Raw genomic sequence first — 21,668 nt, 5'->3', positions numbered from 1 at the left:
ATGACAGAAAGGGAGCCCGTTCATATGTCTTCTCCTTTCCTCCAACCTCCCGAGACCGCGGGGCACAGTTGCACGTTCTGCGGGTGGGTCCCAGCGGTCATGCCGAGTATACCTTGTCCCCAGGGAAGCCACCTCTCTCCACCCAGGGGTGGGGGTGGGAGTGATCCTGGTGGGGAGGGTCATCATACCACTACCCCCACATCAGCGGGTGGGGGATGGAGTGAGGACCACCCCAACCCATTCGTGCCCAGGCATGACAGGCGGTGGAGGTGTTTGAAGGAGTGATGCCAGGGAGGGTGTGGAAGGATGCAAGATGGGTTTTCAGTTGACTTGTTCTGGCATCAGCGGGGCTTCAAGTGAATCGTCCACACTGATACAAGTCTAGGTCCCGGGCAGGGCCCTGTGGGTGACTGACTCCCGGTGCAAGGGGGCTGGAAGAGGACCCCTAGGGGATGAACCGGTAAGACAGTCTGCATGCCCGGTGACCTCGCCCAGGAGGGAGAGGAGGCTGGAGGTTGGGCTGGCACATGGCGTAGGCTGCACATGCCATGTGTGCCCGCTCGCCTGGCCCTGGGGCCCTGGAGTGCCTTTTGATTTCATCCTGGAAGGTTGAAGGGATCCAGAGAAGAAGCTGTGCAGCTAAGTGGCCCTGATCCAGACACAGGCCTGGCCTGCCAGCTGGTCCCAGGGCCCTTCCTCTTGCAGCGTGTTGGGGTTCCCAGCTGTGCTCACAGAGACAGCAGGGCCATTCTGGCCAGGTCAGAGGTGCCTCGGGGCTCCAGGGAGGCAGACCAGGAAGGGAGGGCTGGGGCCAAGCAGTCTCTGATCAGCATGGCAAAGTATTAGTATCTGTTCCTTCCAGGAAGAGGGTGTGTAGGGGTGATTCCTTGCTCTAGTGTGTTGGAAGTCTCTCCTGATTCAAGATAGAAAACATCCTACTGTATTAATATAGTAAAGTTGCTGGTTCAGTTCAGTTCAGTTGCTCAGTCTCCTCTGACTTTTCGACCCCATGGGCTGCAACACACCACGCTTCCCTGTCCATCACGAACTCCCGGAGCTTGCTCAAACTCATGTCCATAGAGTCAGGGATGCCGTCCAACCATCTCATCCTCTGTTGTCCCCTTCTTTTCCTGTTCACTGGGGCTCCTCATAATTCCTGAGTGTCCAAGAGTTTATCTTGGCCTGCCCCCTTGCCCTGGAGCAGGTCTCGCCTCCCCACCCCCGCCCAACCTACCTGGAGGCAGTTTGCTCCCAAGGCAAGTGGAGTCACCAGTGTGGGGAGGGCACTCCTAGGTGGCCCTGTCCTGGTTCAGCTCTGGGCCCGTTTACCTTCATGGTGGGGCTGCTCACCTGAGCGACTCCAGGTAAACATCCTGAGGAGCAGCTCTGCGATCTGTTGGCAAGGTCCCCACCACTCTCGTGTGATGATCTTATTTGGTCGCTAAGTTGTGTCCGACTCTTGGCGACCCTGTGAACTGTAGCCCTGCCAGGCTCCTCTCTGTCCATGGTATTCTCCAGGCAAGAATATTGGAGTGAGTTGCCATTTCTTTCTCCAGAGGATCCTCCTGACCCAGGGATCGAACCCACATCTCCTGCATTGGCAGACAGATTCTTCACCACTGAGCCACTAGGGAAGCCCCTCCTAACCACTGGACGAATTCCCAAGTCTTTATGGGAGATAATTCCCATCCCATCCCATCCAACCATCTAACATGTACACATCAGTGATTTTTAGTATATTCAGCTGTGACCCCATTCAATTTGGGAACATTTCATCACCCCCAAAAGACGCCCTCCCCTCCTTTACCCTCCACTTTCCCCTGGCCTTAGGCAGCCACTGCTTTCTGTCCCTGTAGATTTTGCCCGTTCTGGACATTTAACATACCAAGAATCATTAAACATGTGGTCTGGCATGCCACAGTCCATGGGGTTGCAAAGAGTCAGACACAACTGAGCGACTGAACAGCAGCAGCATGTGGTCATCTGTGTCTGGCCGCTCTCACTCGGCATCAAGTGTTCAAGGTTCATCCTCGCAGGATGTCGTGTGTCAGCGCTTCATCCCTTTGTACCGCCTGTGAATAGCATCCTGTTGTGTGGATAGAGCGCGTTTTGTTTATCCATCGTCAGTGGAAGGACGCCCGAGTTGCTTCCACTTTTCGGTTATTATGAATAACGCTACTGTGAACATCTGTATACAGGTTTGGGTGTGGATATACGTTTTCAGTTTTCTTGGGCATGTGCCTGAGAGCAGAATTGCTGGGTCACACGGTGACTACGTTTGGCTATTCGAGGAGCTGCCAGACTGACGTTCCCCCCAGCCACGAACGAGGACTCTGATTTCCCCGCATCTTGATGACTGCCATCCTGGTGGGTGTGAAGTGTTCCTCTGCTGCATCTCTGCTTTGCGTTGCCCTCACGGTCGCAGGGGGCACTATTACAACTCTAGATGTCTCCAACTTTGAGGCTGTGAATGCCAGGATGCAGGATGGATTTTTCACTCATTAGATTGGCAGAGGGAACGTCTCAAGTCCTTGTCATCTGATTCAGTAATTCCGACTTGGCACCTAAGACACACAGTTAGTTTTTAGTCTGAACCAAGCAAATCTCTAGTTAAATTCAGGGCGTTTTGTTTTGTTTTTGAATAATTTTTATTGGAGTATAGCTGATTCATAATGTCTCAGGTGTACAGCAGTCAGTTACCACATATATATATCCACTTTTTTAGATTCTTTTCCATATAGGCCATTATAACAGAGTATTGAGTAGAGTCTCTTAAAAAGTATTTTTATTCATCTATTTATCTGGCTGCGCTGGGTCTTAATTGTAGTCGTGCAAACTTTTAGTTGCAGTTCTTTGAACCTGGGCCGCCGGCTTCGGGAGTGCGGAGTCAGCTACTGGACCACCAGGGAAGCCCCCATTAGGTCCTTATTAGTTATCTGTTTTCAGAGACTTCTGCTAAGGCCACCGACTTCAGAAAAGGAGGCTGCAAATACACTCAGCTGCCCCTGTCTAGAGGGGGTTAGATCCACGAGCACACACTGGGCATGCACCTTTGGGGAGAATTGGCTACAAACACTCAACACGATATTTATTTATTTTTTAATTTTTTTTTTTCGACACTATATTTAATCTACTGCCTTTAGTAATCCCTTCCTGTTCTGAGTAAAGCCCTTGAAAGATCCGATAAGTCACTGAAAGGGTAGCCAGCCACAATTGTTGCTGTGATGCATGCCATGTAGAATTCTTATCTCTTTTAAGACTTGTGTTCACCCTAAGGCTTTGATGGGGGGAGGGGCTGAGTTAACCTTCAGGCTCTGAAAGAATCTTCAAGCCCCCTTGGGTAACTTTTTGAGAAACAGATTCGAGCTGTTGGTTGGAGCGCCCTCTTGAACTGTTTAAACTGGCTTGTGGCAAGCTTTTGCTTAGAGATCTTGGTGCTTTCAAAAATGAGATTTACATCTTCAAAACTGGCCGGGCTGTGGACGTTTGCTCCATGCCAGGTAAACAGTACGCAAAGGGTCACGTTTTGTTTTTTCCAGCTGTGCCACGTGGCTTGTGGGATCTTAGTTCCCCAACCAGGGACTGAACGCTCGGCAGTGAAAGCCCAGAGTCCTAACCACTGGACTGCTGGGAAATTCCCACGTGTAAATATCCTTGAATGCTAGGCAGGTGGCACCAGGCTAAGGTTGCATGCGTGGATGCAGTTTTACTGCCTCGCTCTTTTCTTTCAAGCTTGTCCAAGCAGAGCTCTCGGCTGCCCATCCCAGCCTCTCCTTGGCGCTGATGTCCCCGCCTGGGTGCCCCCCGTCCATTGCCCCCGGGCGAATGTTCCACTCCCAGTCCCCACCTCGCCCACCCTGCTCTGTGGCTCTTCTGTGCTGGGGAGGCTGGTGGAGCCCACACAGTCTAGGCTCCAGCCCCAGGGTGCCTCTGAGCCCTGTCTGCAGGGGGCCCTCCTGCCATTCCCACTGTGGGCCATGCCCTTCTGGGAAACCTGCCCCAGCTTCTTACTGGTTTCACTGCCCCACCCAGTCCACCTGCTCTCCATATAGCAGCCAGAGTGGTCTTCTTCAGGCTTCCCAGGTGGCGCTAGTGGTGAAGACCCCTGCTTGCCAAGGCAGGTAGACGTGCACAGACCCCGGGTTTGATCCTTGGGTGGGGAAGATTCCCTGGAGGAGGGCCCAGCAACCCACTCCGGTATTCTTGCCTGGAGAATCTCTTGGACAGAGGAACCTGGCGGGCTACAGTCCCTGGGATTGCAAAGAGTCAGACACGGCTGAGCAACTTGGCATACATACCCGTGTCTTCTTTGGAACAGACACAGGAACTGACACCCCCGAATCATGGCCCTTGATACTTTTCCATCACCCTAATTGTGAAACCCGGCTGCTTCTGGGCCTTCCTCTCTGAATTCAGCCCTGCCCTGACCCCAGCCAGCCTGCACCTCCGGCCCTTTCACAGGTCTGCCTTCAATCCTGAAAATCTCTCCCTCTGTCTAATCCTTCCCCTGGGCTTCCGTGTCACTTGGGAGGTCCTCTCTGTCACTCCCGCTTCTTCCTGCCCCCCTGTCTGAGCTGTGGGGTAACCCTTGTTGAACGGACAAGTGAGTGATAGCTGGGATCACTTGTTCTGATTTCCTGAAGAAAAAGCAAGGGAATTCCAGAAAAACATCTACTTCTGCTTTATGGACTACGCTAAAGCCTTTGACTATGTGGATCACAACAAACTGTGGAAAATTCTTAAAGAGATGGAAATCCCAGACCACCTTACCTGCCTCCTAAGAAACTTGTATGTAGGCTAAGAAACATTGGTTAGAATGAGACACAGAACAAAAAACTGGTTCAGAACTGGGAAAGGAGTATGACAAGGCTGTATATTGTCACCCTGCTTATTTAACTTCTGTGCAGAATAACTCATTCTAAATGACAGGCTGGATGAAGCACAAGCTACAATCAAGATTTTGAGAGTAATATCAATAACCTCAGATATGCAGATGACACAACCCTAATAGCAGAAAGTGAAAAGAAACTAAAGAGCCTCTTGATAAAAGTGAAAGAGAAGAGTGAAAAAGCTGGCTTAAAACTCAACATTCAAAAAACTAAGATCATGGCATTCAGTCCCATCACTTCATGGCAAATAGATGGGAAGAAAATGGAAACAGTGACAGATTTCATTTTCTTGGGCTCTAAAATCACTGCGGACAGTGACTGCAGCCGTGAAATTAAAAGATGCTTGCTCCTTGGAAGAAAAACTATGACTAATGTAGACAGTGTATTAAAAAGCAGAGACATCACTTTGCCAACAAAGGTCTGTATAGTCAAAGCTGTGGTTTTTCCAGTCATGTACCAATGTGAGGGTTGGACCACAAAGAAGGCTGAGCACCAAAGAGTTGGTGGTTTTGAACTGTGGTGTTGGAGAAGACTCTTGAGAGTCCTTTGGACTACAAGGAGATCAAACCAGTCCATCCTAAAGGAAATCAGTCCTGAATATTCATGGAAGGACTGTTGCTGAAGTTGAAACTCCAATACTGTGGCCACCTGATGCAAAGAGCCAACTCAATTGGAAAAGACCCTGATGCTGGGAAAGATTGAAGGCAGAATGAGAAGGGAGGGGCAGAGGATGAGATGGTAGATAGCATCACTGACTCAATGGACATGAATTTGAGCAAACTCCAGGGAGATACTGAAGGAGAGGGAAGCCTGGGATGCTGCAGTCCATGGGGTCACAAAGAGTCGGACACAAGTTAGCAACTGAACAACAACAGTTGTTGTTTGAAACCGCATTACCCTTGATTTTGATGGGTTTGATGTCTGCGCCCAAGAGGCTTGCATGGTGAGAAAAGGGAAAATAGCATGCGCTAGGGATATACACGGAGAAGGCAATGGCACCCCGCTCCAGTACTCCTGCCTGGAAAATCCCATGGACGGAGGAGCCTGGTGGGCTGCAGTCCATGGGTTCGCTATGAGTCAGATACAACTGAGCGACTTCACTTTTACTTTCCACTTCCATGCATTGGAGAAGGAAATGGCAACCCACTCCAGTGTTCTTGCCTGGAGAATCCCAGGGACGGGGGAGCCTGGTGGGGTGCCATCTATGGGGTCGCACAGAGTCGGACCCGACTGAAGTGACTTAGCAGCAGCAGCAGCAGCAGGGATACACACACTCACAGTTTTGGGGTTTTATTCTGATTTACTACGAACGTTGGCATCACTGACTTAATGAACATGAGTTTGAGGAAGCTCTGGGAGTTGGTGATGGACAAGGAAGCCTGGTGTGCTGCAGTTGATGGGGTCACAAAGAATTGGACACAGCTGAGCGACTGCACGGAACTGATGAACTTTTAGCTCCTTTGTGTGCAGGTGTGCTTGTTGGCACAGGGTTTAGGAGGAGGTGGTGCCATCAGGCACTTTGAGCAGACCGGCGGAGGGCTGATGTCGGGGAAGCTAAGAGGGAAGAGGTGAGTCAGGAGTTGGTCAAGGAAGAAGGTGAAAGGAGACAAATATTTACAGCAAGAAAATGAAATGTGCTCGCCTAGCAGAGGCTGGAAACCAGCCGTGAGGGCCAAACCTTCAGGGGATGAGTGTGGCAGCTGTCTGATTTCCCAAGTCACCGGGAGGGAGGCCCGCCCCCCTGCCCCAGGGTTCTGTGCATTGGGTTTTCCTGGAGTCTTCTGGAACCTGAAGTGGTTTGTGGAGTGGCTACCGTGTAGCCAAGGTGTGTGGTGTTGAGCCCAGTTCCCACCTGAGATAAGGATCAGGGCTGTTATGGATGTGTTTGAGGACTTTATGTGCCAGCCTCCAGGCTGCCTAGTGGGTAGGGATGGGATTTGCCCTGGCACAGCAAGTTGCTAAACCGCCCTGGGATTCGGGATTCCAGTTGGGTGAGGCTCCGGCTGCCTGTTGCCTGGAGGCAGGGTTGGTGGGATGGCCAGGGGCCTGGGGGTGGGGATTTCCAGCTCCTGGACTCTGCTGACCACCCAGCGCCTCCAGGCAGAGGCAGCGATGGGTTGTCTGTATCCCACTGGAGCAGGGAGGGAGAGATGATGGGCAATCACAACCAGGTGTGTTCATGAGTAACATTCAATTTATCAAATGGGAGGAAATGGTCAAATTCAGAATGGATCACACGTCTATATAGGGGCTTCCCCAATGGCTCATCGTTAAAGAACCCACCTGCCAATGCAAGAGGTACCAGTTCGATCCCTCAGTTGGGAAGATGCCCTATAGAAGGAAATGGCAACCCACTCCAGTATTCTTGCCTGGGAAATCCTGTGGACAGAGGAGGCAGGCAGGCCACAGTCCTTGGGGTCGCAGAGTCAGACATGACTTAGAGACTAAAGAGCAACAACAGCAAGGGGTTTTCTGACATCTGGTCAACACTCACCATGCTCTGTTCGCCCTTGTCGTTCCAGGAGCTCGCTGACCATGGCGGAGGCCCACCAAGCCGTGGCCTTCCAGTTCACAGTCACTCCAGATGGGATCGACCTCCGGATGAGCCATGAGGCCCTCAGGCAGATCTATCTGTCTGGTCTTCATTCCTGGAAGAAGAAGTTCATCAGATTCAAGGTTTCCAGATACTTGCTTCAATCTGTACCGTATTCGCTTTCCTATTTGAAAACTCCAGGCTCTACTGAAGGTTCAGTGTGCCCGTGATAATTGGCACCTTATGTATGTTTCCTGGTCCTTAAGGCCTGTGAGACAATTTTATATGTATTGGCTCACTGAAATCCTGGAGAAATTCTGTAAGGCAGGCGGGGTGAATTGGGACCCTTTGGGCAGACGAGGAAATCGGGGTTCAGAGAGGGTAAGCGACCTTTGGGGTAGAAGGAGAATAAATGTCTCTAGCTCTGAGTCTGGGCCTCTCTACGCTTCACGGAAAAGGATTGTTCTTCATCCGTGTGAAACCACAGAGAGTTTATTTAACAAATATCTCACTGATGAAATAGTCCACCACGGAAAGAGATGCATGTAAATGCAGACGCGGGCTTCTGAGGTGGCTCAGTGGGAGAGTCTGCCTGCCCGGGTGGGAGACGCGGGTTCGTTTCCTGTGTCTGGAAGATCCCCTGGAGAAGGGAATTGGCTACCCACTCCAGTATTCCTGTCTGGAAAATCCCATAGATAGAGGAGCCTGGCAGGCTCCCGTCCATGGGGTCGCAAAGAGTTGGACATGACACAACTGAGCAGCTGAGCAAATGCAAAGTTCTCAGTTCTGTTTACCGGCAAGAGTGGACATTTATTTACTGTGTTTAACCACGTGTCTTGTTTTTTTAAATTTTACTGGAGTATAGTTGATTTATAGTGTGGTGTTCATTTCAGATGTGTAGCAAAGTGAATCAGTTACACACATACAAATATCCACTCCTTTTAAGATTGTTTTCCCAAATAGGCCAGCAGAGTGACATTTTTAAAAAGTCTTTATTGAAATAATTTGTTACAACATTGCTTCTGTTTTATGTCTTTGGGTTTTTGGCTGGCGGCATCTGGGGGATCTTAATTCCCTGACCAGGAATGAAACCCCGCACCTACTGCATTGGAAGGCTAAGTCTTAACCATTGGATGGCTGGGGAAGTCCGATGTGTCTTGTTTTTAATTAATTTTATTTTAAAAATCACAGCAGTCGTGAACATGCATGTACTCTTTGCTTGAAACTTCCTCAATTTTGCTGTTCGGGGAGATAATGCTGGGAAAAGTCCCCAGAGTTCTCTTTTCTCACTGCCAGTAATAATAGATCCCTCCTTCTCCTAAAAAATGAAAGTCACAGAAGGACAAATGCATGTTTAAAAAAATTCAAGCAAGTTGAAAGTGTATCAAAAGTGTCCGCTCCCCATTCCCCAACAAAACTGGGTTTGTTGTCCAGTTTTCCTTTCAGAGGGCAGCTCAGAGGAGGGCTGTTGAGAAAGGCCGGGGAGCTGGAGTGGGTGCGAGCAATGACCAGGGAGACCTGGCCTGGCTGGACAGGTGTCCCTTGGCTCTACTGGAGGGTCCTGGGGCCCAGGTTCAGTTCAGTTCAGTTCAGTCGCCTGGTTGTGTCCGACTCTTTGCAACCCCATGGACTGCAGCACGCCAGGCCTCCCTGTCCATCGCCAACTCTGGGAGCTTGCTCAAACTCATGTCCGTTGAGTCGGTGATGCCATCCAACCATCTCATCATCTGTCGTCCCCTTCTCCTCCTGCCTTCAGTCTTTCCCAGCATCAGGGTCTTTTCAAATGAGTCAGTTCTTTGCATCAGGTACGTCTTTTGCCTGAGGCCCCAGCTGCTGTGACCCACTCAAAGTGGAGGAGGGCGCCACCTGCAGAGAGAAGTGCCCTCTGCGCTCCTGACCTTGTTGGGAGCCTCCTTGAACCTCCCTAACCATGTGGTTTCCTAGGGCACCTGGGGCAGGGGTGGGGGTGGGGCCAAGGCTAGCAGAGCTGCTGCAGGGTAGGGAGTGTGGTGAGTGGAGGCCGTTTATCTAGAACCTTCTTTCCCCCATTATCATTTAATGTGTCTGTTTATTTACAAGAACATTTCAGAGAACTTCGGAGAATACCAGAAGGCTCCCCCTCCCTGCGCCCGCCCCTCACCCGCAGCCAGCTTTGTTTAAAATCTTCCATACCTCTCGATAATGAGAATAACATGGTAGTCTCTCCTAAGAGAATTCAGTAAAGCTTTGAAATTTTTTTTAATCCTTTGTCTTGGTCAAATCAATCTCTTATTAACATGATTTCAGTATGAATTTTTTTTTTAAATTGTAAGTCTTGAAACATACACAAAAGTAAAGAAAATAATAAAGGCACACAGCTATAATAAAGTCACATCGCTCATTTTCACAACTATCAACATTTTGCTGATTTGGAGGTCTTATTTCTTCCTAACCCTTCTTCCTGCTACATTTTTTTTTTTAAGGGGCTGCTGTGGGGCTTTGGCTGAAGCATCTTACGGGAGATTCTGGCCATGGAGTGAGGTCTCCTATAGATATTAATACCTCCGGTTAAGCAGTGTCTGATTCAGCAAGAGGGGTGCATCTGAGAGTGAGGGTCTCGGGGCATCCTGGACACAGCAGGTTGGGGAGAGGACATCATGGTGGGCAAGGTGGCCAGTGTCCCTGCGTCAGTCTCAGGGGAGCTAAGGAATCCGTGTGTTTACTTAAGGCTCCTAACTTAGGGTGATTCTAATGTCCTGGGGTCACTCTCCAGGGAGACGGTTTTAGAGAAGTTTTTGACTCATGTGCTTCCCTGGTAGCTCAGTGGTAAAGACTCTGCCTGCCAATGCAGGAGACCCAGATTTGATCCCTGGGTCGGGATGATCCCCTGGCAAAGGGAATAGCCACCCACTCCAATATTCTTGGGGCACTTCTGACGGCGCTCCCGTCTGTTTCTAGAATGGCATCATCACCGGTGTGTACCCAGCGAGTCCCTCCAGTTGGCTCATCGTGGTTGTGGGCGTGATGTCGACCATGTATGCCAAGATCGACCCCTCTTTGGGAATAATCGCTAAGATCAACCGGACCCTGGACACGACGTGAGTAAGCCTCTCAAATCTCAGAGGGTCTAGGGAACGCCTGCCTTTTTTGTGGCTGCTCTTTTTCTGTCTTTTCAAATGTCAGGACGGTCTGTTCTGGGTATTCTCTTTGAGGCTTTTGCTATGATTCTCACGACAGCTTTCTCCCCATGTCCTGGGGAGGTCCCCTGGGGAGTTTGGGGTCCCTGGTCACTCCTTCTCTGAAGCCCAGAGGTGTGAAGAGCAGCCTCTATCCTGCGGTGCCTGCCAGCCCACTTAGCCTGGCCAGGGGGCCCTCAGAATGAATTTTGTCCAAGGCACTGCTTTTGGACATGGTGTCTTCCTTGTACACGGGGCCATCCTGGAGTTGTAGGACTCCGAGAGCTGACTGCTGTTGGGGGTTCTGGGGAGAATTCAGCCGCTCGGCTCCTTGTCTGAGTGACTTAGAATCTCGGGGGGGACCCCCAACACTTTATCCTAGTGACTGTAGTTTTCTAAGAGCTTGAAAATAGGCTTGCCTTTTTTTTTTTTTTTTTTTAATATCGTGAGATTTGGCCTGGAGAAGCCTTTGGTTGATACTTTTCCTTCAAGGTGTGTGGCGCCTGGGGTCTCGTGCGGGAATGCTGGCCATGCCCGCGAGGGTCTTTGTGGAGCCCCTCTGATGTCCTTTCTTCCCTCCGGTCCTGGGGGTGACCCTGGCTCCCGCAATCATCTCCTGCCCGGTGGCCCCTGCGCTGCAGTGACCTCTTTCACTGGGCTGTCTGATGTAAAGTGAGGAAACGCTCAAGCTTGTAGACTCCTGGGATTTCCCTCAGGGTCCAGTGGCTAAGACTCAATGCAGGGGGCCCAGGTTCAATTCCCGGTCAGGGAACTAGATTCTGCATGTCGCAACTAAGTGTTCGAATGCCACAAGTAAAGATCCCACATCAGTCGTGTCCGACTCTGTGCGACCCCATAGACGGCAGCCTACCAGGCTCCGCCGTCCCTGGGATTCTCCAGGCAAGGACACTGAAGTGGGTTGCCATTTCCTTCTCCAATGCATGAAAGTGAAAAGGAAAGTGAAGTTGCTCAGTCGTGTCTGACTCAGCGACCCCATGGACTGCAGCCTACCAGGCTCCTCCATCCATGGGATTTTCCAGGCAAGAGTACTGGAGTGGGGTGCCATTGCCTTCTCCAAAAGACCCCGCAGGCCACAGCAAAGATCGAAGATCCCGATTGCTGCATCTAAGACCTGTGCAGCCAAACAAATTCACGAGAAAATACTGAGAAAAAAAGATGTGGATTCCTGCTAGAGTCACGGAGATGAAGTGGGGAGTTGGGCTCCAGACCCAGCTCTGTGCAGCACCTCGGACCCCTGTGCCCCCCTCAGCAGGCCCTGAACCTCCCCGGAGAACCTTCCTGCCAGACAAAGGCAGGAACAGCACCTCTGCCTTGGCGTTTGGGGGGGCCCAGTGATGGGACCCGCATGGGGCTAAGCCTACCCCACCCCTTCTCCATTACACTGTTTGTGATTGCAGCTCTGAAAGGCACATTTTTATTCTTTTGGCTGTGCCATAAGGCTTGTGGGATCTTAGTTCCCCAACCAGGGACGGAGCCCAGGCCCTCACAGTGAAAGTGCTGAGTCCTAACAACTGGACTGCACGAGAATGCCTGTGGGATACCGGTTTCTCTTTTCTGGTTGAAACAGTCTAGTGCCTCCACCTTGGCTGTGGCTTGTCCCACGCCAGACCTTTGATCCTGTTCACATGTTGCTTGTTTATATCGGTGAACATTTTAGGTCTGTGACTGGAGAAACGATAATCCGCAAGTCCTCGTGCCATGTCTGGGCTTTGCTTTTTGTTTTTTTGTTTTTTTTTTTAATTTTCTTCATTGTTTGACCGTGCCTCCGAGCAGGTGGGATCTTAGTTTCCCGACCTGGGATTGAACCTGCACCCCCTGCAGTGGAAGAGCAGAGTGTTAACCACTGGACCACCAGGGAATTCCTGAGCTTTGCTTTTGGGGCCAGGAGTTTTGTGAAGAAGGTGGGGGACAGATTGTAGCCCAAGTGTGTCCACCGGGTCTCTGGGCCGTAGCTGCAGTGTTGGGGTTGGCCCAAGATAAACAGATGAATTTCTGGGCCCTTTACTAAGTTGGTTGTTTGGATTTCAATATTGCCTTCAGAAAAGGACAGGAAAATAAAGTGGCAAAATGGAACATAAAAGAAAGCTCACGGCTCAGGACCGAGTTTGATTCTGATCACAGTCAAGAAAGGATTAAGCACTTTTCACGGAAAGGTCTGAATCTTCTCTTGTCTGGGCTGGTGCCCCTTGCTGCCGACAGCTGCTCCTTGTTCACCAGGCCCTGGGGTGCTTAGCAGCCAGTGCGACGCGCTGAGTCACGCGTAGCCCCCAGCTGCCTCCTAACCCCAGCTCACACCTCTGTCAGCATCTGCGAGGCCCTGGGTACAAACCCACCCCGGGGAACCCGCGCTTCGCACCTGCCAGACTTCTTGGTCTGCCTGGGGTGCCAGGAGTCCCGACAGGGTCCCTAAGCAGGGGACTCCGTCTCTCATCACCTTGCCCACGTCTCTGCCCTCTCTTTCCAGAGAGTCACAGGCCTGTCCCACTATAGACAGCTCATCTCTGCATCCCTGTTAAACTTTTTAATTTATTCTGGACCGCGGGCGGTCTCTTTACAGTGGATTATATTTAGAAGTGTCGGCTATTTAAAGCCCTTTCTAATCTGAGTCTTTATAAGATTTGTTTCTTCATCCCTCTAAACCAATTGCAGTAAACTGGGCCATCCTTGGCCCAGATTTAGAAAGACCAGGTTTACAGGCCAGCAGCTCCCAGGGTCAAGGGTCAAGGGCTGTTCTGCACATTCTTGCTGGAGAGGATCCCCAACACCCTGAAGTCACGGCCTCCCCCCGACCTCTGGGTAGGCCATCCCCTGCAGCCTTAGAAGGGGCATAACATATAACAGAAAGCTTTTTTTGCTAATGCTTTCAGTTGAAGTGCCTAATGCCAAATGCATCATTTGTTCATTGCTGTTCAGTTGCTCAGTCATGTCCAGGCTTCCCTGTCCTCCATTGTTTCCCAGAGTTTGCTCAAACTCATGTCTACTGAGTCACTGATGCCATCCAACCATCTCATTCTCTGCTGCCGCCTTCTCTTCTGGCCTTCAGTCTTTCCCAGCATCAGGGTCTTTTCTAATGAGTCGGCTCTTCGCATCAGGTAGCCAAAGCATTGGAGCTTTGGCTTCAGCATCAGTCCTTCCAATGAATATTCAGGACTGATCTCCTTTAGGACTGACTGCTTTGATCTCCTTGCAGTCCTAGGGACTCTCAAGAGTCTTCTCCAGCACCACAGTTTGAAAACATCAGTTCTTAGGTGTACAACATAATGATTTGTTATATATATTCTGCAAAATGATTACCACAAGTTTTGTTAACATCCATCACCCAATATAGTTACAAATTAAAAAAAAAATTTGTTTCAGATTTCACGTGTGAGACCATCCATACAGTATATGTCTTTCTTTTTTTAACTTTTTTTAATTGAAGTATAGTTAATATTCAATGTTGTGGTAGTTTCTGGCTTACAGCAAAATGACTCAGGAATGTGTGTATATATATATATTAGTTTTCTTTGTCTGTTTCTGTTTCATTAAAAAAAGTTCATTTGCGTCATATTTCAAATTCCACATGTGAATGAATTCAGCTGGTATTTGTCTGTCCTTGTCTGACTTATTTCACTTGGTATAATGTCCTTAAGGCCCATCCATGTTGTCACAAATGGCAGCATTTATTCCTTTTTTAGCTGAATAATATTCCATTGTATCAATCGATATTAATACCATCTCTTCTTTATCCATCCATTTGTCCATGGACACTTAAGTTTCCATGTCTTGTCTGTTGTAAATAATGCTGTAGTGGAACATGGAGTGATTTCGTTTCCTTCAGATAAATACTCAAAAGTGAAATTGTTGACTCATATGGTAGTTCTATTCTTAATTTTTTTGAGGAATCTCATATTGTTTTCCACAGTGACTGCATCAGTTTAATTCCCACCAACAGTGCATAAATGTTCCCTTTTTTCTCCACATCCTCACCAACATTTGCTATTTAAATTATTTTTATTTTGTGAATATTTTGTGGTTTTTCAAAAGAAGTGAAACTCCAGCCCACAAGGGTGTATGAGTGGCTGCATTTCTTCTCGTTTTTTAAGTCCCATCTTTATCAGATCACTTTCCTATCTATATCACTTTGCCTAGCAAATGAAAATACTTTCTAGGTTTTTAAGTGATCGTTTAACAGCATCAGTTTCTACATGTATTCATGATAAATGTCCCTACGCAGATCAAAACCAAGCTCTTTTGATATAAATAGTTGAAGTAATAGTTTTATCAAGTGACCTGCATTCCTTATGAGTCATGATGAAATGCAAAGCTATGTTTAAGGGAAAAACATCTTGAGTAGCAGGAACAGAAGGCAGAGAATTGCAGCCGGCTCCAGGAGAACGCAGGTCAGTCATCAGTCTGAGGCGTAGCTCCTGTTGTGAGCCAGCCAGTGCCTCACCCGTGACCTTCTCATCCTGCCTGGACCTGGAGGAAGCTGTCTGTTTTCCCTGATTATGCCTGTTAGTCTGGGTTTGTTTCAAGTACCAGCAAAGCAGATGGGGCTGGTTCATCTCACATCCAGAAGAAAGACGGCTGAGTCTTGGGAGAATCGGGTGAACGCGGGTGGCCCCTCTCTCTGATCAGGCCTGGGGTCTACAGCCTCCGCTGTGGCCCCAGGAGGCCGCCCCACCTGGGAACACGTGGTGTCTCTCGGCGCCGGGGCCGTGGCTTCCTTCGCTGATGAACCCGTGGCTTGTCTGGTCTTGTTTCGGCAGTGGCTGCATGTCCAGCCAGACCAAGAAGGTGGTGAGCGGCGTCATCTTCGGCACGGGGCTGTGGGTGGCCCTCATCGTCACCATGCGTTACTCCCTGAAGGTGCTGCTGTCCTACCACGGCTGGATGTTCACCCAGCACGGCAGGTTGAGCCGCACCACCAAGATCTGGATGGTAATGCTGCCCCAGCACGCAGCTGGTGGGGAGGGTCTTGCTTCTTTCTGCCGTGCCTCGAGGCTTGTAGGGCCTTAGTTCCCAACCAGGGGTCGAACCTGAGTCCGTGGCAGTGAAAAGCCCACGTCTTAACCGCTGGACTGCTGGGGAGCTCCCTGGTAGATGATTCTTAACTGTGGCTCAAAGCTGTGGCTGTTTCATAGCTTGATGTGTTTGGAGATAAATATACACTTGTGAAACCCTCATTTCTGCCAAAGTTACTAATATATGCACCCTGCCCTCCCTGAAACCTGGGCCCCACCCATGCCTTTTGCCTTTGAACGTAAGAGCATTTAACCTAAGATTCACCCTCAGCAAATTTGTAAGGTCCGACGCAGGGTTGTTTGTTCCAGGCCCAGTGTCCACACATACTTTTTTCAGGACTTCCTGAAAAGTCCAGTGGTTGAGACTACACTTCCACTGCAGGGGCTTCTATCCCTTGTCAGGAACTGAGACCCCACATGACCAGTGATATGGCCAGAAAAGGAAGACAGAAAAAGAAAAGCCAAAAAACGCCCAACCAAAGAGAACATAGTTATGTCTTGTAACTGAAACCTTGTCCCTTTTAAGGGACGTACCCACACGTGTATACGCATAACGGATTCACTGTGTTGTACACCTGACGCTAACACAGCGGTGTAAGCCAACTAGATTTACGATCCCCGCCCCCGTCCTCCGGCCCCTGGCAGCCCCCTTCCCTCCTTGCTGCTTCTGTGGTTCCACGGACCCCTGAGAGCACCCAGGATATGTCCTTTTGAGTCTTGTTCACCCACTCAGCCTGGTGTCTGGTGTGGGAGACTTTCTCTTCTGCAGAAAGGGTCCTCACTGGGCCTTTGCCCCTTGGTGCCTTTTTTAAAATTAATTTGTATTGAAGTCCAGTTGATTTACACTGTTATGTTAGTTTCAGGCATATAGCAAAGTGAATCAGTTATGCATACGTGTGTGTGTGCGCGCGCGCACTCAGTCATTTCAGTCCTGTCCGACTCCTTGCAACTCTATGAACCATAGCCCACCAGGTTCCTCTGTCCATGGTGTTCTCCAGACAAGAATAGTTACTAGAGTGGGTTGCCATTTCCCCTTCCAGGGGATCTTCCCGACCCAGGGATTGAACCTTCATCTCCTGCATTGCAGGTGTGTTCTTTACCCACCAAGCCATCTGGAAAGCCTGTCATATCCATATATCTACTCTTTTTTTAAGTTCTGTTCCCAAATAGGTCACTACAGAGTATTGCATAGAGTTCCCTGTGCTGTACAGTCCCCTTGGTGACTTGACTTGAGTGTCGCCCTGTAATTGCCAGAGAAGTCTGACCCACTGTGATTCATGAGCTTGGGCTGGGGACTCTTTTCCTTTAATGAGTGTGTTCTGAATATCTGGTGTTGATGTCTGCTGGGTTTGTCATCTCGGTCACCCATTAAACAAAAGTACTTTCCATCTACTTCTTTGTAGCTTTTCTGACTAACTCGGGCGATAAGTGGTTTCCCTAGATGAAACTAGGACACCCTGACTCACCCTTAGCTTTTAGTAGTTCCACCAGCTCACCTTGGTCCTTGGTCCAGCAGTCACTGGACTAATGCATGGATGGATGTTTGTCCTGATCTCACCCAGAGATACCTCCACCTGTGGTTGAATGCTGCCCCCTGGGGCTCCTTCTGAAAGGGGGGGCATCCCCATGCTGGAGCCCGCCACACCACACCTTTCCTCTTTCCCAAACAGACTTCCTGCTGTTGCTTGCATGTAAGATTTCTGATTTCCAGAGAAATAGAATTTAACTCCCAGGAGAGATGCTGAGGTGGTGTCCACACTTTATTAAGCAAGAGAAATGACCTGCCCCAGGGTGGCCTTCATAGCTGGTGTCCAGTTGAGTCCCACCTGCTCTTCAGCATCAAGAATCACAGCACTGCCCCCCACCCTACTGCTGCCATGAGCCCCAGAAGTTCTCCGAAGTCAGGTCAGCATGAGGTGACCAATTACTAGACCATGTTTAGATCATTCCAGACTAAAGCAGGGGCAAGTGTGTGCCCTTCACCAGACTTGTCAATGACCAGAGGGTCCCACTGCTTTTCCTGAGCTTGCTTCTGGGTCCAAGCCCGTCACCCAGCCCCTGGTGCCAATCTGGAAACCGAGGGCCTTGCAGAAGTAGGCACATGGAACTTAATCCCCTTGTGCAGAAGTGCAATCGGACCCCGTGTCAGGGTGCCCAGGGAATGGCACCTCCTGGACAGGGCAGGATGTGTCTCAGACACAGGGCCTCATTCGCCCTGGGTTTTATTTGGGGTTTGCTGTTTGCTGAGGCCTGCGGGGGTTGGGGCAGAAAATGGATTGAAGGAGATGAGCTGCAGTGGAGAAGCAGTCAACAGTTGGCGAGTCATATACACTGAAAAACTGATTTTGGGCCTTTAACACAATCTCGTCTTTCAGACCATACCTTTGTTCTCTTTTGTTAGTTTATGGTCAAGATCTTCTCAGGCCGAAAACCCATGTTGTACAGCTTCCAGACGTCTCTGCCACGCCTGCCCGTGCCAGCTGTCCAGGACACCGTCAACAGGGTAGGTCGGCTCCACGCTGCCTCTGGGTCACCTGCTCTGAGCACCAGCATCTTTGCCATCAAGGCTTATGACTTGATGAGACTTCCCTGCTGGTCCAGTGGTTAGGACCCCGAGTTTCCACGGCAAGGGGTTTGGGTTGTATCCCTGCTCGGAGAGCTACGATCCCTCATGCCCCCTGGTGCAGCCAAAAAATACACTGTCGATGCTGTTGAGTGCCATGAACTGCTGCCTGCCTCCTCCTACCTGCAAGGACCAGAGCAAATCAAAGTGGGGGCCCTGGAAATTCTGAACTGGTGGCCTGGCCTCAGCCTGGTGGTGTGACCTTCCCCGTCCCTGTCATTTTTCCGGCTCCTCTTTCCTGTCCTGGGGTCCTAAGCACCAGCCTTTAGTACCACCCTAGGCTCTCAGAGCCTCCCCACCCATCTCATTGGCACCTTCATAGCCTAGGTGAGAACAGAGCTCTTATGAAGGACCAGATGATGGAGAAAAAAACCCCACACATTAAAAGCTCATTGTTGACCAAATCTTGATCTTGTCAGTCTAGAGTCCACTTTGGTGATTTTGTGCTGATTCAAGATCTGAGGAGGGTGCATGCCAGTAAAAGGACAAAGAAGTTATTTTTTTTTAATATAATTAATTAATTTGGCTGCTTCAGGTCTTAATTTCAGCATGCGGGGTCTTATAGTTGTAGCATACGAACTCTTAGTTGCAGTATGTGAGACCTAGTTCCCTGACAAGGGATTGAACCCAGGCCCCTGGCACTGGGAGCTCGGAGCCTTAGCGGCTGGACCACTGGCGATGTCCCCCCAAAAGTTTAATTGTTGAGTTATCCCTGATGTAAAATGTCCTTTGGTATTGAAGTTAGTTAACTTGAGTGAAGACTAGCCTTTTTCTAAGGCATAAGGAAAGAAACCTTCTATTTTAGCTGGGCTTATGTTTTTTCCCTTAACCCCAGTACTTGGAATCTGTGAAGCCTCTTATGAAGGAGGGAGACTTTACACGGATGACGGCTCTGGCACAAGATTTTGCTGTCAATCTGGGACCAAGATTGCAGTGGTATTTGAAGCTAAAATCCTGGTGGGCTACCAATTATGTGAGTATACAAACATGCTGTTTTTCTTGGTGGAATTTTGTGTAGGAATATAATTTGTTCCTGAGCCAGTTGAGCTTCCCTGCATATGGCGAGTGGAAGGAGACAAGTGGTGGATGAAACAGGCAGAGGAGTTGAGCTTTGAGGATCAGCTAGTGTGGAAGACTTGGACCATAAAGAAGGCTGAGCTCTGAAGAGTTGATGCTTTCGAATTGTGGTGCTAGAGAAGACTCTTGAGCATCCCTTGGACAGCAAGGAGATCAAGCCAGTCAATCCTAAAGGAAGTCAGCCCTGAATATTCATTGGAAGGACTGATGCTGAAGCTGACACTCTAATACTTTGGCCACTTGATGCAAAGAGCCGATTCATTGGAAAAGACTGATGTTGGGCAAAATTGAAGGCAGGAGAAGAAGAGGGTGGGTGATAGGATGAGATGGTTGGATGGCATCACCGACTCAATGGACATGAGTTTGAGCAAGCTCTAGGAGATAGTGGAGGACAGGGAAGCCTGGCGGGTTGCAGTCCATGGGGTCACAAAGAGTCGAACGTGACTTAGTGACTGAACAACAGGGTGGAAGAGAAGGTGTGACCCAGACAGAACTGGTGGGTGGGGCACACCAGGGGCGCAGGCATGGGGCGAGTCATGACCGGAGAGAGCAGTCGGAGGCCAGGGTGGGTGGGCAGGTCACGTCGGGGTTTGATCCTGCACTGGTGACATGGGTGTTTTGAGTCTGTGAAAGTTTTCACAGGTACTTAGATTCTTAGGTGGGCACCGTAAGAATCTTCCACACAAAGTGGAAGGATGGTGATCGTTGGGTCCCGAAGGCTGTGGGTGTGGTTAGGACGAGACTGCTGGCCTCCTGAGGGATGCTGGGAAGACAGGACACGTGGCCCCGGGGTGGCTCCACGCAGAGTGGAAGCTGTGGGAGCAGAAGGGAAGAGGCAGTCTGTGGACAGTTACTGGTGGTGTTCACTGTTAAGAAATGTTAGAGCAGCCAGACACTGATCATTTCTTTCCCATTTGGTGTTTTTATTTTTTAAACTGTCTATGAAATGAAGGTGATGTACCCTGTAGCTGAGTCTTGACTTGAATAAAGCCATCTTCCGGTGCCCGCTGTTTTGCATTCGGCCTCACTGGGGCTGACTTGGCCCCGAGAGAGAGAGAAATGCTGTAAATGCGCCCACTCTGTCCCGGGCAGCCTGGTTAAGCCTGTCCGTGCTCTCTCCTGCTTGCACCTAACAGGTGAGCGACTGGTGGGAGGAATACATCTACCTCCGAGGACGAGGGCCGCTGATGGTGAACAGCAACTACTTCGCGATGGTGAGTCCCGCAGGCCCGTGGCTTTCGGTGGAGACCAGGCCCCAGGTGGCCCGGCCCGGCCCTGCGGGCTGCCTGGGGATGCTCTGGGCCTCCCCTGGCCCTGCTTCCCCCACCCAAGGCCTCACACCCCCGTCAGGGAGCCCAGGACCTGCCGTCCACAGCACAGGGGCCCGTGGAGGTCCTTTTGTATTTCCAATGACATTCAAGGGCGCCCACCGAGCTGCTGCAGAGGAATTTGGATTGCAGAAATGGTCTCGTGGCGATCGGGACTCCTCACGCAGCAAACCTTTCCCTCTGTTTTCCTAACTGAGCCTGAGTAATGCTGAAGGCCCACATCCCTGCCCGCTCCTGACCTGTTGGTCAGCTGAGAGCTCGTCCACGTACCAAGCTTGTCCTTCTGGGCCCTGGGGTGACGTGGGTCCCACCCTGTTATTTTCATGTCTCTTTGGTCTTTCTTGCCTTTTGAGACATGGGTGGTCTGGAGAGCAAACCCCACTATTTTGTTAGAAGCACCTCCTTGGGGTTCCCTGATGACTCAGCAGGTGAAGAATCAGCCTGCAATGCAGGAGATGTGTGTTCGATCCCTGGGTCAGGAAGATCCCTTGTAGGAGGGCATGGCAACCCACTCCAGTATTCTTGCCTGGGAAATCCGTGGAGAGAGGAGCCTGAAGGGCTATTGTCCATGGGGTTGCAAAGGCGTCAGACGTAAGGGAGCAGCTAACCACCACCGGTGTCTGATAACTGGCCTTAAGTTGCTGCTGAATCTGTCTTTCCCCTTCTTTCTCCTCTTTGCTTTCTTTTATATTTTTTGCCTTCTCCTTATATCTATCTTAGATCTTCCCTGGTGGCTCAGAGGGTAAAGCTTCTGCCTGCAGTGCGGGAGACCTGGGTTCAATCCCTGAGTCAGGAAGATCCCCTGGAGAAGGAAATGGCAACCCACTCCAGTCCTCTTGCCTAGAAAATCCCATGGACAGAGGAGCCTGGTAGGTTACAGTCCATGGGGTCGCAAAGAGACACGACTGAGCAACTTCACTTCACTTATATCTGTCTTATTGTTTGCTTTTTCTGTTTTTCTCCTTTAAAATTTCTTTTCTTTAAAAATAATTGTTCTTGTCCTTTGGAAACAAGGTCAGACTTAGAGAAAAACTGT

General features: G+C 50.0%; 1 protein-coding gene across 6 annotated transcripts in view; it reads left to right on the top strand.

Annotated features, from left to right (window-relative positions):
• CPT1A (carnitine palmitoyltransferase 1A) overlaps positions 1–21,668 on the top strand; it is a 61,812-nt gene that overhangs the window by 12,559 nt on the left and 27,585 nt on the right. For 4 of the 6 annotated variants that reach the window (XM_061407255.1, XM_061407256.1, XM_061407258.1 and 1 more), the window contains exons 2-7: positions 7,412–7,565; positions 10,360–10,499; positions 15,350–15,521; positions 18,006–18,107; positions 19,063–19,200; positions 20,441–20,518. In XM_061407255.1, coding sequence (XP_061263239.1) covers positions 7,425–7,565; positions 10,360–10,499; positions 15,350–15,521; positions 18,006–18,107; positions 19,063–19,200; positions 20,441–20,518 — 771 coding nt within the window. In that variant the 5' untranslated portion in view covers positions 7,412–7,424. Of the gene's footprint in view, positions 1–7,411; positions 7,566–10,359; positions 10,500–15,349; positions 15,522–17,350; positions 17,510–18,005; positions 18,108–19,062; positions 19,201–20,440; positions 20,519–21,668 lie in introns of those variants that run through there. The other 2 variants (XM_061407261.1, XM_061407259.1) reach the window with 2 other exon arrangements.

This window comes from Bos javanicus, chromosome 29 (genome assembly GCF_032452875.1).
Source record: "Bos javanicus breed banteng chromosome 29, ARS-OSU_banteng_1.0, whole genome shotgun sequence".
Taxonomy (NCBI): Eukaryota; Metazoa; Chordata; class Mammalia; order Artiodactyla; family Bovidae; genus Bos; species Bos javanicus.
This window is presented reverse-complemented; position numbering and strand designations above follow the sequence as displayed.